Genomic DNA, 14001 nt, shown 5'->3' on the forward strand with positions numbered 1-14001 from the left:
CTGTTCAGACTTAATTCCCTTTGCTAGTGCATACGAGGGGGGGGGGGGGCATTCATTAAAGATTTCTCCTGATCCACTTCTATTTGTTACAGGATGCGGAAACTGCACATATGTAATGATATACGTCTCTACAGGTCACATGTAACCTATAGAGCAGTGTTTCTCAACATGGGGGTTGCAAGGTTGTTTCAGAGGGGTCACCAAGACCACCAGAAAACATATTTCTTATTGGTCTTAGGAATCCCTTTGGCAGAGAAGGCTGAAGATTTCTCCCCTGTCCTTCTCTTCCTTTTTGGAAACAGATGGCAAATCACCCCCCCCCCCCCGCCCCAATCAAAAGTCGCCCTCCTGCTGTGATTGGCTGGCCTCTTATCCAAGGGGAGGGCTGTTTGAGACTCCACACGGGGAGGGGAGAGCAGGCATGGTGTGCATGTGCGGGCAAGGGAGAGCATGTGAGGCTGGAGGGAGGCTTGTGCCAGAGTCCCTTCAAGGCAGGGGGATTCTGTGTGGGAAGTTTGGCCCAATCCTATCGTTGGTAGGGTTAAGAATGTTCTTGATTGTAGGTGAACTATAAATCCCAGCAGCTACAACTCCCAAATGTCAAGGTCTATTTTCCTCAAACTCCACCAGTGTTCACATTTGGGCATATTGAGTATCTGTACCAAGCTTGGTCCAGATCCATCATTTTTTGAGTCCACAGTGTTCTCTGGATATAAGTGAACTACAACTCCAAAACTCAAGGTCAATGCCCACCAAACCTGTCCAGTATTTTCTGTTGGTCGTGGGAGTTCAGTGTGCCAAGTTCAGTTCAGTTCAATTCCATCGTTGGTGGAACTGAGAATGCTCTTTGATTGTAGATGAACTATAAATCCCAGCAACTACAACTCCCAAATGTCAACGTCTATTTTCCCCAAAATCCATCAGCATTCACGTTTGGACATATTGAGTTGTAGCTCACCAACATCTCTGAATGTAGGTGAACTACAACTCCAAAACTCAAGGTCAATACCCACCAAACCCTTCCAGTACTTTTGGTTACAGGGGTTCTGTGTGGCCAAGATTGGTTCAATTCCATTGTTGGTGGAGTTCAGAATGCTCGTGGATTGTAGGTGAACTATAAAGCCTCATACACATATACACTTGACTTTTTTAATAGAAATATTGTCAATATTTGTCCAGACAAATATGTATCTTTTTCTCTCAGGATATTTAACACATAAACAGTATTCCATTTTGTTTTGAACCCCCCCCCCCCAAAAAAAAAGAGTCCTGCACAGTCTGGCCTCACCAGCCACTGAAGATAACTTGATTCTCCCCCAATGAAAAGGTCTCATGTGGCAATGATTCTGAGGAAGCTGCTTCTGCCCAGGACTCTCCCAAAGGCCATGTCCGCTTTGGATTTCCTAGCAGAGTATTCCAGTAATAAAGACAGTCTTGATGCAAATTTGCCAAGGGAAATGGTTCAGTTTTGTGCAGCTCTTTAGTATTGAGCCTAAATAAATGACTTCGCCAGAGCCACCATGTGGTCCACACCACATGCCACGTCCATTACCTCACCTGGCAGCGTCACCTATGGAGGAAAGAAAGAAAATGGAAATCATCCGCAAATCGAAACACTATGTAAGCCTTAAAAATGATTCTTCACTACTGTATTTGGCCTGAGAACTGGAAGGCTATTGGGTCCCAGTTTCCCTGGTTGTGGGAGAACTACAACTGCATCATTGGTGGGGTTTAGTGTGCTCACTGGCTGAAGGGTAAACTACAACTCCCACTATGGTGAGTCAGTCCCCTTTAACCTCTCCAGTAGGTTGAGTTACTCATGGGGGTTCCGTGTGCCAAATTTGGTCCAGGTCCATCATCGGTGGAGGTGACAGATTCTCTGGTTGTGGGTGAACTACAACTCCCTGAAAGAAGGTCAGTTCCCCCCTCCCAACCCCTCCAGTAATCAAATTTCAACATATCAGGTCTGTGTGCCTAGTCTAGTCCAGATTCATTGGTGTTTGGGTTCCCAGTGCTCTCTGGATGTAGATGAACTACAATTCCCGCATATCAAGGTGAATTTCCCCCAAAGATCTCCAGTATTTTTAGCTGGTCATGGGGGGCTATGTATGCCAAGTTTGGCCCAATTCCATCTTTGGTGAAGTTCAGAGTGCTCACTGATTGCAAGTGAACTATATATCCCAGTACCTACAACTCCAAAACATCCAGACCAATTCCCCTCAAAACCCACCAGTGTTCAAATGTGGGCATATCGTGTATGATTGCCAAGTTTGGTCCAGATCCATCAATGTTTCAGCTCATAGTGCACTTTGGATATAGGTGAACTATAACTCCTTTAAATCCCTCCAGTATGTTTTGTTGGTCATTTGTTAGTGTGCCAAATTAGTTCCAGGCCCATCATTGGTGGAGTTCAGAGAGCTCTTGGATTGCGGGTGAACTATACATCCCAGGACCTACAACTCCTATAAATCATGGTGAATTCTCCCCAAACCCTTCTAGTATATTCAGTTCCTGATGAATTCCTCTGCTGTGCCATAGAACAGAATAGAAAAGGGTTAAGGGAGAGGCAGTGGACGGGTCATGCAAATTCCACACCAATGGAGAGAGTAAGGAACACTGGGATGCCTATGGTGGAGGAAACACATGAAATCTAGAATGAAATAGTCCCTGGATGAAAGCCTTCACTTGGGTGGTGGGCAGTATGGCACTTGGGGAGGACACTGGCAGGAGTCTTGGACATGTTCATGATGCTCACTCTAACCTGCAATGTCATTGGAGGAAAGGCCTTTGGTGTCTCCTGGGTGGTGGAGCTATAGCTGTTTGTGAAGACAAGACCTTGTTTGTGTAAGTGAATACCCCAGCCACCCACACACATACATATTTTCACTTTTATTATGTGTATAAATTAAATATTAAATAAATCAGGTATTAAATTCCTTGTTAACTCTTGACCTGTATAAATCCAACTCTGTTCCTGACAAGATTAGAACACCTTCAAGAATTAGTTCAAGGGACAGAACAAGAGCCCATTTGGCTCAGTGGGATTGACTTGCATTTTCTTGAAACGCATTTGTGTGTTCTTAATTTGACTTTGTAAAAAAAACAACACACCAGAGAAGTCTCTTTAACACCCTGCCCTCCTAGCGAAGGCAGTCCTCTTCCCCATCCTAGTTGCAATGCTCCAACCCAGCCCTGGTTTGTTGCTGTTACCCTCCATGGGAAGTACTGGTCCTCCATCCTGCCAATCCCGAGGCATCCCCTCACGTTCTTGCCCCAAACGAACAGCTCTCCTCGATCTGCAAACCAAACAAAAAGGCTCTAGTTTTCCAATCAATATCTCATCCAAGTCTCAAACAAGTCAACATAGTTTGTGCCACAGAAACACATACTTCATCCCAATACATTTACTATATATTTCTATTTATTTATTTATTTACTATAGTTGTATACCGCCCTTCTCAGCCCTCAGGCGACTCATGATAACATTTTGTTATCATGATTGATATATGAGGGGTGTTCATTAAAGATTTCCCCTGACCCACTTCTATTTATCACAGGACACTGAAACTGCCCATGTGTCATGATAGAAGTCTCTAGAGGTTACGTGCCAATTGACAACTAAAAACTGAGAACGGTCTTGATGTTACAGGTGAGGAAGTGGTGTGAGGTTTGAGAATGGACCCAGCAGAAGACAGAGCATTCCTCCAGTTCCTTGACTTGAAAGGCCGCACACCAAAGGTGATGTCAGATGAGACAAAAGAGGTTTATGGTGAGGATTCCCCATCATATGATGGAGTCAAGAACTGGCATTGTCAATTCCAATGTGCTCGGTTGTTGTTGTTTATTCATTCAGTCACTTCTGACTCTTCGTGACCTCATGGACCAGCCCACGCCACAGCTCCCTGTTGGCTGCCACCACCCCCAGCTCCTTCAAGATCAAGCCAGTCACTTCAAGGATACCATCCATCCATCTTGCCCTTGGTCGGCCCTCTTCCTTTTTCCTTCCATTTTTCCCAGCATAATGTACTCGGACTTTGGTGCAAATAGCTCCAATTCCAGGCTGCCCCCACTCTGCTATTGAGGAACACACCATCCAGCAAGTGGAGGTCACCATTTTGGAAAATCACTGCGTAACCATTCTCCACTGGGCCCAAAATGTCAAAATGAGTGTGGGGTTCATGGAAAAAATCCCTCAAGACCATTTTCCCATACATAAGGGATCCACTCGCTGGGTCCCCCGACTGCTCACACTTTTCCAGAAGCAGAAACGTGTCAAATGCTCTCTTGATCCTCTTGACAATGATGTGCCATGGAAACCAGGAGGACGTTTTCAACACAGGATGAAAGTGGAGTCCATCACTCTGATCCTGAGACTAAAGTTCAGTTGATGTAATGAAAGCCTCATGACTCTCCACCTCCAAAGAAGGCATGTGCTGAAACTCTCGGCAGGCAAGGTCATGCTCATAGTTTTTGGGGACCCTCACTGAGTAGCACTGATGGATTTCCAACCAAAGGGTACCATGATAACTGCGGCAGACTAGGCTTCACTGCTGTGGAAATTGTAGGAGGCCATCAAAACCAAGAGACCAACGTGGCATGCTCCCCAAAGATGTCCACCTTCTGCAAAACAATGCACCTGTTCCCAACTCACCTGTTGCTCAAATGGAAGAAGCATGTGCTTTGGCATTCTCCACCCAACCTCACACCATTGGACTTCCACCTCTCTCCAACAAAGAAGTTATTTTGAAGGGCAAGCTTTTCTCAGATGATGAGACTCTGATTTCTGAAGTCACAACATGGTTTTTGGAGCAAACTGTTGACTTCTACAAGCGAGGTGTTGACAGTGGCTTGAAAAGATGGGGGAAGTGTGTGTCCCTTGGTGGCACTCATGGAGAGAAGGACTCCGAACTGGGCCAAGTTTCATTGCTCTCAGTTAACAGGAAGAAGTGGGTGAGGGGAAATCTTGAATGAACGCCCCAGGAGTTGGTCCAATCTCTGGTTCATGAGGCAAACAGTTATCGTGCCACAAAATAATGCATGTTTAAAAACTATGTCACTAACATAAATGTTTGGAAAGCTATGTTAGCAGTACTAAAAGGCAGAAATAAAGGCTTATACTATGTTTCTTTGGGAAGAGAAGAGGATACGTTTACTTACTGGTGATTGCCGCAAACTGGCCGAGTCCGCAACGGATCCGGGCCACGCACACGTCAGGGTTGACGTCTGATAAGCCAAAAAGGGACGGCGGGATCATTTCAGGAATGGCTGTCTCCATTAGTTTGGGCCCTTTCCCAAGGATGCCATATCCCCAGACAAAGACGTGGCCTTCCTCTGGATCAGGTTGAAGAAAGGAAGGAAGAAAACTCTATCAAGGACATGGTCTCTCTTTTATAAGTCTCAGTCTGCAATCTGTGGGTGGAGGAGGAGTTCAAAGTCTTCAGAGGCTGCCCAAAATGCTACACAAATCTCATCTTTTATGAACCACCACAACCAGCTTAATTGGTTGCATGCTGCAAGCTGGCTTCAGGAAAGGCAAAAGCTGCACATCACAAGTGCTGAATCTGACTCAGCACATAGAAGATGGCTTTGAAAGCCAGCAGATTCCAGGGCCTGTCTTCATAGACCTGTCAGCAGCTTATGATAGTGTAAACCATTGCCTTCTCCTGAGAAAAATGTATAATATCACAAAGGATTACCATTCTCACCCGCTTCATAGGAAATTTGCTACAAAACAGGAGCTTTTTTGTTGAGTTCCAGGGCCAGAGAAGCAGGTGGAGAAAACAGAAGAACGGCCTGCCTCAGGGAAGCGTGCTTGCTCCATCAATGTTCAACATCTACACAAATGACCAGCCACTGCCAGAAGGAACAGAGTGTTTCATCTATGCTGACGAACATGCCATCACCACCCAAGCAGGGAGCTTTGAAATGGTTGAACAGAAGCTCTCTGAAACTTGAGGTGCTCTTACTGCCTGTTACAGGGAAAAACAACTGATTCCTAATCCATCTAAAATGCAGACATGTGCTTTTCACCTTAAGAACAGACAAGCATCTCAAGCTGAGGATGACCTGGGAAGGAATCCCACTGGAGCCCAGACTGTGCTCTGACAAGAAGCACTGCTTGATTATCAAGCAAAAAGTGGGTGCTAGAAATAATATCATACGAAAGCTGACTGGCACAACATGAGGATCACAACCAGACACAGTGAAGGCATCCACCATTAGAATCATAGAATCATACAACCATAGAGTTGGAAGAGACCTCATGGGCCATCCAGTCCAACCCCTTGCGACTAAGCAGGAAAACTGCATTCAAAGCAACCTTGACAGATGGCCATCAAGCCTCTGTTTAAAAGCTTCCAAAGAAGGAGCCTCCACCACACTCAGGGAGAGAAAGTTCCACTGCTGAACAGCTCTTACAGTCAGGAAGTTCTTCCTCATGTTCAGATGGAATCTCCTTTCTTGTAGTTTGAAGCCATTGTTCCACTGCGTCCTAGTCTCCAGGGCAGCAGAAAACAGGTTCGCTCCCTCCTCCCTATGGCTTCCTCTCACATATTTACACATGGCTATCATATCTCCTCTTAGCCTTCTCTTCTTCAGGCTAAACATGCCCGGCGCTTTAAGCCACTCCTCATAGGGCTAGTTCTCCAGATCCTTGATCAAAGTTGCACTTTGCTACTCTGCTGCTGAATACGCATGCCCAGTGTGGAACACATCTTACCATGTTAAAACAGTGGATGTGGCTCTTAATGAGACATGTCACATTATCACAGGATGTCTACGCCCAACAGAGGTTGAGAAATTACACTGTTTAGGTGGTATCGGACCATCTGATATCCATTGAGAAGTAGCAGCCAGTAATTAAAGGACCAAAGCAGTGGCATCTCAGCCCATCCCCTCTTCTGGTATCAGCCAGCACGCCAATGCCTTAAATCAAGAAACAGCTTCCTAAGATCTTTAGAGATACTTGCAGGAACATTTCAGCAAGCAAGAGTCCAAAAGTGGCAGGCTAAAACCCAGCACCTCAATCTGGATGAGAAACTCCCTTCCGGGGTGGAAGACTCACCATTCAGGACAGCGCTGACTGTCCCGCCGCAAGCAGCTTCCTTCACTTTCCCAACCTTGAAGGGCAGGTGCCGTGGCACATTGACCTGTGGAGGAGGATGTTTTGGACGTGACCTTATACAGGTATGTAATTGGTTCCCACGGTTGTCCCAAATCCCCAGCTCTTTTTATCCATGCCCAGAGCTCCATTGTAAGTGTCCCAACCTGGGTCGCCTCTGTCACAGAAGCCAGCTGCAGGTATTCGGAATTGCCCCAACCGAAGAGGTCCCCTTCCTCTGACACGGCAAGGCAGCAATCCCCGCCTGTGGCAACTTGAGCGACGCGCACCCCAGCAAGGTCTCCTTGGAGCTTTGTGGGTCGGCTTACAATGTCATAATGGCCAAGGCCTGGTTTACAAAGAGGAGGCAGAGAAACAGAGAGAGAGAGAAACATCCTTCTAAGCATCATCAGGTCAGAAAGGACCCCAAGGGCTATCCAGTCCAAACATACAGGAAAGGCAGCATCAAAACACCACCAACAGATGGCCATCCAGCCTCTGTTTCAAAGCTTCCAAAGATGGAATAATTTCCAATAAGTTTAATTTGTTCCGTGACCAAACTCTTAACTCAAAACACTCTTATCTAGAAGCAAATTCTCCCACTGAATGCTATTAAACCATTCTGGCCCCTCAACCACCCCCTTCCCTATTTGACCTGTTTGGCCATCCGCTCCCCATCCGCAGGAATAGACGTCTCCTCTCTCTGTCCTGAAGAGGCTGTGGTCCTGTCCGCAGGCGACCTACAATAAACAAAATGATAATAATCTATATAGCTATAGCTGCCGTATATACTGAGTATAAGCTGAGTTTTTCAGCCATTTCTTAGGCTGAAAAAGCACCCCTCGGGTTACACTCAAGTCCAAGTTATTTATTATTTTACTCTGTTGTTGTTATTATTATTATTATATTTATTATTTTACACTTATTATTACATTTATTATTTTACTGTATTATTACATTTATTTTACTCTATTATTCTTATTATTACATTTACATTATTTTACTTAAATTACCGTTTTATTTATTTTCCCAGTATTTTGTGGTAAAATTAGGTGCCTTGTCTTATATCAGAGTCGGCTTAAACTCAAGTATATACGGTATATTATCACATTTATTATTTTACTCTATTATTATTACAATTCCATTATTTTACTCTATTATTTTATTACCTTTATTATGTTACTCTGTTTATTATTAAATGCATTATTTTTTCTCTATTATTATTATATTTATGTTACTCTATTTATTATTATTTGAAACACAACAAGATGAGTCCACAGCAAACAAGGTCACTCTGCTGGCTGGTGTACTGGATCACACATCGGACCTTTCCCAAGTGTCTAGGGCTGTGTGATGTATCAGCGAATCATGCGTGCAGATCCTGAGCACGAGAGACAGTTGCATTCTGTCTATATATGCACAGCCATAACTAGGAAGAGTACATCCACTCCCTGAAACACATTGCTTATTACTTCGTTATTTCAACGCTTGGAGGTTTATGGAAATATCTATGTAAGGAAGGCCACAAAAAGCAGCACCCAAAAAACAACAATACGGATCCGGAAAGGCATGACTTACTTGGACAACTGTGTCTTCAAATCCCTGCAGCCTGTTGATGACCTGGCTCTCGCTGCATTTCGTCAGGAAGAGAAAGAGAAATGGTCAAAGTGGTGAGCAGTAGGATCACGCGGAATTAGATTTTATTGGGTTTCTTTGCAATTTAAAATAAAATGCTTACGACAAAAGAAAGTTCAGAATTCAGTAATTATCTATCTATCTATAAAAAGTGAAAATATGTATGTGAGTATGTGTCTGGGGTGTCTACTTACACAGACAAGCTCCTGCCTCCACAAACAGCTATAGCTTCCACTACTCAGGAGACACCAATGGCCCTCCCTCCAATGGCACTGCACGTTAGAGCGAGCGCCATGAACATGTCCAAGAGCTCTGCCCATGTCCTCCACCAACACCACACTGCCCACCACCCAAGTCAAGGCTTTCATTCGGAGGCAATTCCATCCTAGATTTTACGTGTTTCCTCCACCACAGACATCCCAGTGTTCCTTACTCTCTCCATTGGTATGGAATTTGCATTATCCCACTCACTGCCCCTCCCTTAACCCTTTCCTACTCTTTTCAACTCTGTCTGCACAACAAACAGAGAAGAACTAATTAGCAACTAAACACACTGGAGGAGTCTGGGGGACTGACTCAACATGATGGAAGTTGTAGTTCATCCTGTATCAAGTAAGAGCACTGTGACTCCCATAGACAATGGACCTGGACTACATTTGGCACACAGAACCCCCATGACCAAAGGAAAATACTGGAGAGGTTTGGGGGGAATTCACCTTGATTTATAGCCATTGTACATACTGGGATTTATAGTTCATCTGCAATCAAAGAGCACTTTGGACCCCACCAATGATGGCTTTGGACTTCACTTGACACACAGAACCCCCATGACCAACAAAAAATACAGGAGGTCTTTGGGGAACATTCACCTTGATTTATAGGAATATAGTTCACCTATATCGAAGAGAGAACTGTAAATGCAAACAACACTGGATCTGCACCAAATTTGGCAGACACTCGATATGCCAAAATTTGAATACTAGTGGGTTTGGAAGGGAATTAGCCTTGACATTTGTTAGTTGTAGGTACTGGAATTTATAGTTCACCTGCAATCAAAGAGTACTCTGCACCCCACCAATGATGGACCTCGACCTAACCTGGCACACAGAACCCCCATGACCAACTGAACGTACTGGAGGGGATTGAGGGGAATAACCCACCATAGTGGGAGTTGTAATTTACCCTGCTGCCAGAGAGCACACTGAACCCCACCCATGATGCATCTACAGCAAACTTGCCCAACATAACAAACTTTAACTACTGATGGAGGTTCAGGGAGTTAAGCTGGCATGATGTCAGTTATAGTACACCCACAACCATATATGGAGGAAGACAACATAAACATGTCTGTTTTCAGGCTGAAATAATTAATAATAATAATAATAATAATAATAAATCATGCATTTAAACCTCCCACTAAGACATGCCTTTTCTACATCACGGAATGACATTCCCCAGACCAACACTCTTCAGATGTTACAAACCATAGTTCCCATCATCCATGGCCTGGGTGGTGGGATTTGTCATCCAAAACAGCTCTGAATTAGAGGACAGCCGCATGCAGAGAAAAGCACAGCAAATGAAAAGATGTTTCCCTCACCTGTACACTTCACCTTCCACCACTTTCCGGCCGCACTGCCCAAAGGAATTGTTGCCCATGCTGAACACTGAAACAAAGTTGTGGGATACTTTCAGACCCTGAGGTTGGGGGGCGATTAAAGACCATTTAAATGTCAGACATCTGCACATCATATCAAAATCCAAACCCCACTCCTCCAACAAAACAGCAACTCCGATCCATTTTAATCATGATGTCTAATCATGAGAAATACTGGAGGTATAGTTCGGCATCTGGAGAGCCACATAAAATGACACTGCCACAGGCTTTGAGTATGACACAAGTGCTCCTCTCCCAAACATGCATTGCCGATTCAACATCTTCCCATTTCTAGACAGAGTATCATATCATAACATTCTTTTTTTCCCCTCTGAACTGTGCTTCTGTTTACTTCCAGCACAATCAGGCACATAATGACTCTCAGAAGTCCTTTTTGCAAAAGGAGCCAAGTTAGAAGCTGTCCTGACACTCATAATACTGAGTGCCAGCTTGAACCATCTGGTTGTTAGGAATTGTGGGAGTTGAAGTCCAAAACACCCGGAGGGCCGAAGTTTGTCCATGCCTGCATTAAATCCATGAAACCGCCCTGAATCTGAAATGGCAAGAGCCCCGTCATACCTCCTTCTATGTCGGTTAGCACTAAGGAATGCGCTCTCCCACAGGACACCTGGGAGACTCGGGTTTGCTGCGGCTTGTCCAAGGGAAGAAGGACTGGACTGGGCTCCAGGACATACTCGTAGCCTCTTGCTTTTCAGGCAATATACATGAAATACAGGAAAAGACAAACACAGCACATAAAGACCCAGTTGGGTTTTCTTATGGCCAAATGTGGTGCCTTTGTATACTTGGTTCCCGCCAAAGCAAAAGTGGCACAAAGATGCATCTACAGCATGGGAATAGGTGCAGACTTTGCCAAACAGACTCACAGCGATCTCTCCTGCTCTGGTGGAACCCAATCTGTGAGTCCTTGTTCAGGCCCATGCCCCACACTTTGGTTAGGTCACCCGTTCGGGAGGAGAGGAGCGTGAAGCCATAGCCGCAGGCAGCTGAGGAGATCTATCAAAATAAAAAATACGTCAACGTTTAGTCCAGTATATAGATCTTGATTGCTGTGACACACTGTTTTTTATGTCAGTATAATAATAATAGATACATAGCCACTGAGTCTCCTTTGGGAGAGATAAAACAGAGTATAAATAAGCATAATAATATTTATTTATTTACGACATTTATATGCCGCCCTTCTCACCATGAAGGGGACTCAGAGCAATATATTATATTATTAGCATAGCACAATATTAGTAACATACATTGCAACTTAAAGAATTCTGGAAAAAAGTGGTGAAACAAACAAACAAAATGATTAGCAAAAAAATTAAGAAAAACCCAGAAATGTGCTTATTAGAAATATTTAGAAGGCGTATTAGCGCAGGAGATGAAGAAATTCGTCGGTATTGTTTTGTCGCTGCGAGACTAGCAATAGCTAAAACATGGAAGGGGGAAAAAGAGTTAACTATAAAGGATTGGAGAGATAAATTAGTAGATTATATCCAAATGGCCAAACTGACAAATAGCAGCAGAGGAGGAAATAATGAAGAATTTGTTATAAAATGGAGGCTGGTAATTGGATATTTTGAAAAGAAGACAAAAGTAGATTTGAAGATTGCCATAAAGAGGATTCAGTGAAAGAAGACATGTGGGCAGTTGTGGGTTAGTTATGTGATCTATACGGAGCGGTGTCGGTGGTCATGGGGGTTGGGTTCACGGGTGTGGGGTTAGAGGGACAATAAATGTTCAAGTATAATAACTGTACAGTCAAAGTTGGTTTCTCATATGTTTCACGAGCGCTGACTGTATACCATTCTGTAAACTTGCATACTCTTTTGCATATCTTTTTTTTCTTTTCTGTTTTTTTTGGGGGGGCGGGTTGGGGGTCCCCCCCCCCCCCGGTGTTGGTTTTGTTTTCTGTAAGCACCATAAAGGTAGGTTAGGGTAGTCCCCTGACATTAAGTCCAGACATGTCTGACTCTGGGGGTTGGTGCTCATCTCCATTTCTAAGCCGAAGAGCCGGCGTTGTCCGTAGACACCTCCAAGGTCATGTGGCCGGCATGACTGCATGAAGCGTCGTTACCTTCCCGCCGGAGCGGTACCTATTGATCTACTCACATTTGCATGTTTTCGAACTGCTAGGTTGGCAGAAGCTAGGGCTGACAGCGGAAGCTCACACCGCTCCCTGGAATTGAACCTGCGACCTTTCGATCAACAAGCTCAGCAACTCAGTGCTTTAACCCACTGCGCCACCGGGGGCTCCAGTATGCACCATAAACCAATTAAAAAATTTTTTAAAAGAAGCCCTGAGTGAGGATGCTATATTTTGGGGAGGTCTAGAAATCCTTTTAACCGCCCTCAGGTTTTTTTCCCATTTTAACACTGTTCTTAAAGACGAAAAGGGTCTTTTGATGGATGAAGCTATATTAATATATAAGCCTTGAAGTGGCAGTTTGAATAGGAGTAAAAGTGCAACAGGTCTTAGTCTGCAATCTTTTGCTCCAAAATCTAATAATACATTCTAATACTAAGAGTAAATACATAGGCGCTTTCTTGCTTTCTTTCTGGGAGCCTTCTCCCTGTCTGTTTCTACTGGCCAACTCTTCTCTTGATCTCTTCTTCTTCTTCATACTCCTGCTACTGACTCATCCAATGAAACCAGGCCCTTGTCCCCTTGGGAAGCAATGGAGGCGGCACCTTCTCCTCCGTGTCCAGGCGATAAGGCACGGGCTGGACTCTCCTCCGCTTCAGGGAGGGGGCGGCGGGGACCACGAAGCTGGGCAGGCCCAGGGCGCCGGCCAGGCAGAAGCCCCACACGAAGACCCGGCCCTTCCGCCGTGCCTGCCGCCCCACGAACGCGAACACCGGCGCCGCCTCCTCGGCCTCGCGCCGCGCCCTCACGCTCCCCGCCTTCGCCGCTTGGGCCAGGCCGCGGCAGAGGGAGACCGCGAGGGGAACCCGCAGGGGCGCCACACAACCCCACAGCCCCGCCATGGCCCTCAACAGGCTCGCTTGCGGCATAAACACGGCGCCGGCCTGGGCGGCGCCATCTTGTTGCCCTTTTGGCGCGTGCGCACTTTGTGTTTCCTCTCCCTGGCTTTCCGCGCCTGCGCATTCCTTGTCTCTCGCCTCTCACGGCCTTGGCTTCTGCGCCTGCGCAAGACTAGTTTCCTCTCTCGGCTTGGCAAGCTGTTTCCTGCGCCTGCGCACTTTTGTCTCTCGCCTTTCCCGGCCTTGGCTTCTGCGCCTGCGCCTGACTTATTTCTTCTCTCGGCTTGCCCATCCTTTTCTGTGCCTGTTCACTCCTTGTCTCTCGCCTTTGCGCCTGCGCACTTTGTCTCTCGCCTTTCACTGCCTTGGCCTCTGCGCCTGCGCACGCCTTGTTTCCTCTAGGCTTGCGCATCCGTTTTCTGCGCGTGCGCACTCCTTGTCTACTCGCCTTTCAGGAATCTTAGCTTCTGCGCTTGCGCACGTCTTATTATAGTGATGTAATATAATATTTATTATTTATTTACTGGCTGAGGCTTCTGGGAAATTGAGTCCCAAACTCCCAAAGGGCTAAAAGATCTCTTCACTCTTGTGGCCCTCTAGGCTTTGGGAC

At 45.5% G+C, this 14001-nt stretch overlaps 1 protein-coding gene across 1 annotated transcript; it reads right to left on the minus strand.

Annotated features, from left to right (window-relative positions):
* Positions 1-1135: 1135 nt before the first annotated feature.
* Positions 1136-13484, minus strand: RCC1L (RCC1 like). Its single transcript, XM_060756930.2, has 11 exons — positions 13098-13484; positions 11279-11408; positions 10971-11099; positions 10335-10401; positions 8678-8729; positions 7755-7839; positions 7267-7448; positions 7064-7148; positions 5158-5331; positions 3211-3296; positions 1136-1570 (listed from the first exon to the last, which is right to left on the minus strand). The coding sequence occupies exons 1-11, from the start codon at positions 13419-13421 to the stop codon at positions 1493-1495; spliced, it is 1392 nt and encodes a 463-aa protein (XP_060612913.2). The 5' UTR covers positions 13422-13484; the 3' UTR covers positions 1136-1492.
* Positions 13485-14001: the final 517 nt, after the last annotated feature.

Source organism: Anolis sagrei, chromosome 11, assembly GCF_037176765.1.
Source record: "Anolis sagrei isolate rAnoSag1 chromosome 11, rAnoSag1.mat, whole genome shotgun sequence".
Taxonomy (NCBI): Eukaryota; Metazoa; Chordata; class Lepidosauria; order Squamata; family Dactyloidae; genus Anolis; species Anolis sagrei.

Bases quoted from the DNA above. Each gene is read 5' to 3' on its own strand.
- RCC1L (XM_060756930.2), bottom strand. From the start codon at position 13,421: ATGCCGCAAGCGAGCCTGTTGAGGGCCATGGCGGGGCTGTGGGGTTGT. The intron at 10,402-10,970 runs GTATGACGGGGC...ACTTTGTTTCAG, and splicing joins GCTAACCGACATAGAAGGAG to TGTTCAGCATGGGCAACAAT. The intron at 5,332-7,063 runs GTGAGTCTTCCA...AACCTGATCCAG, and splicing joins AGTCAGCGCTGTCCTGAATG to AGGAAGGCCACGTCTTTGTC.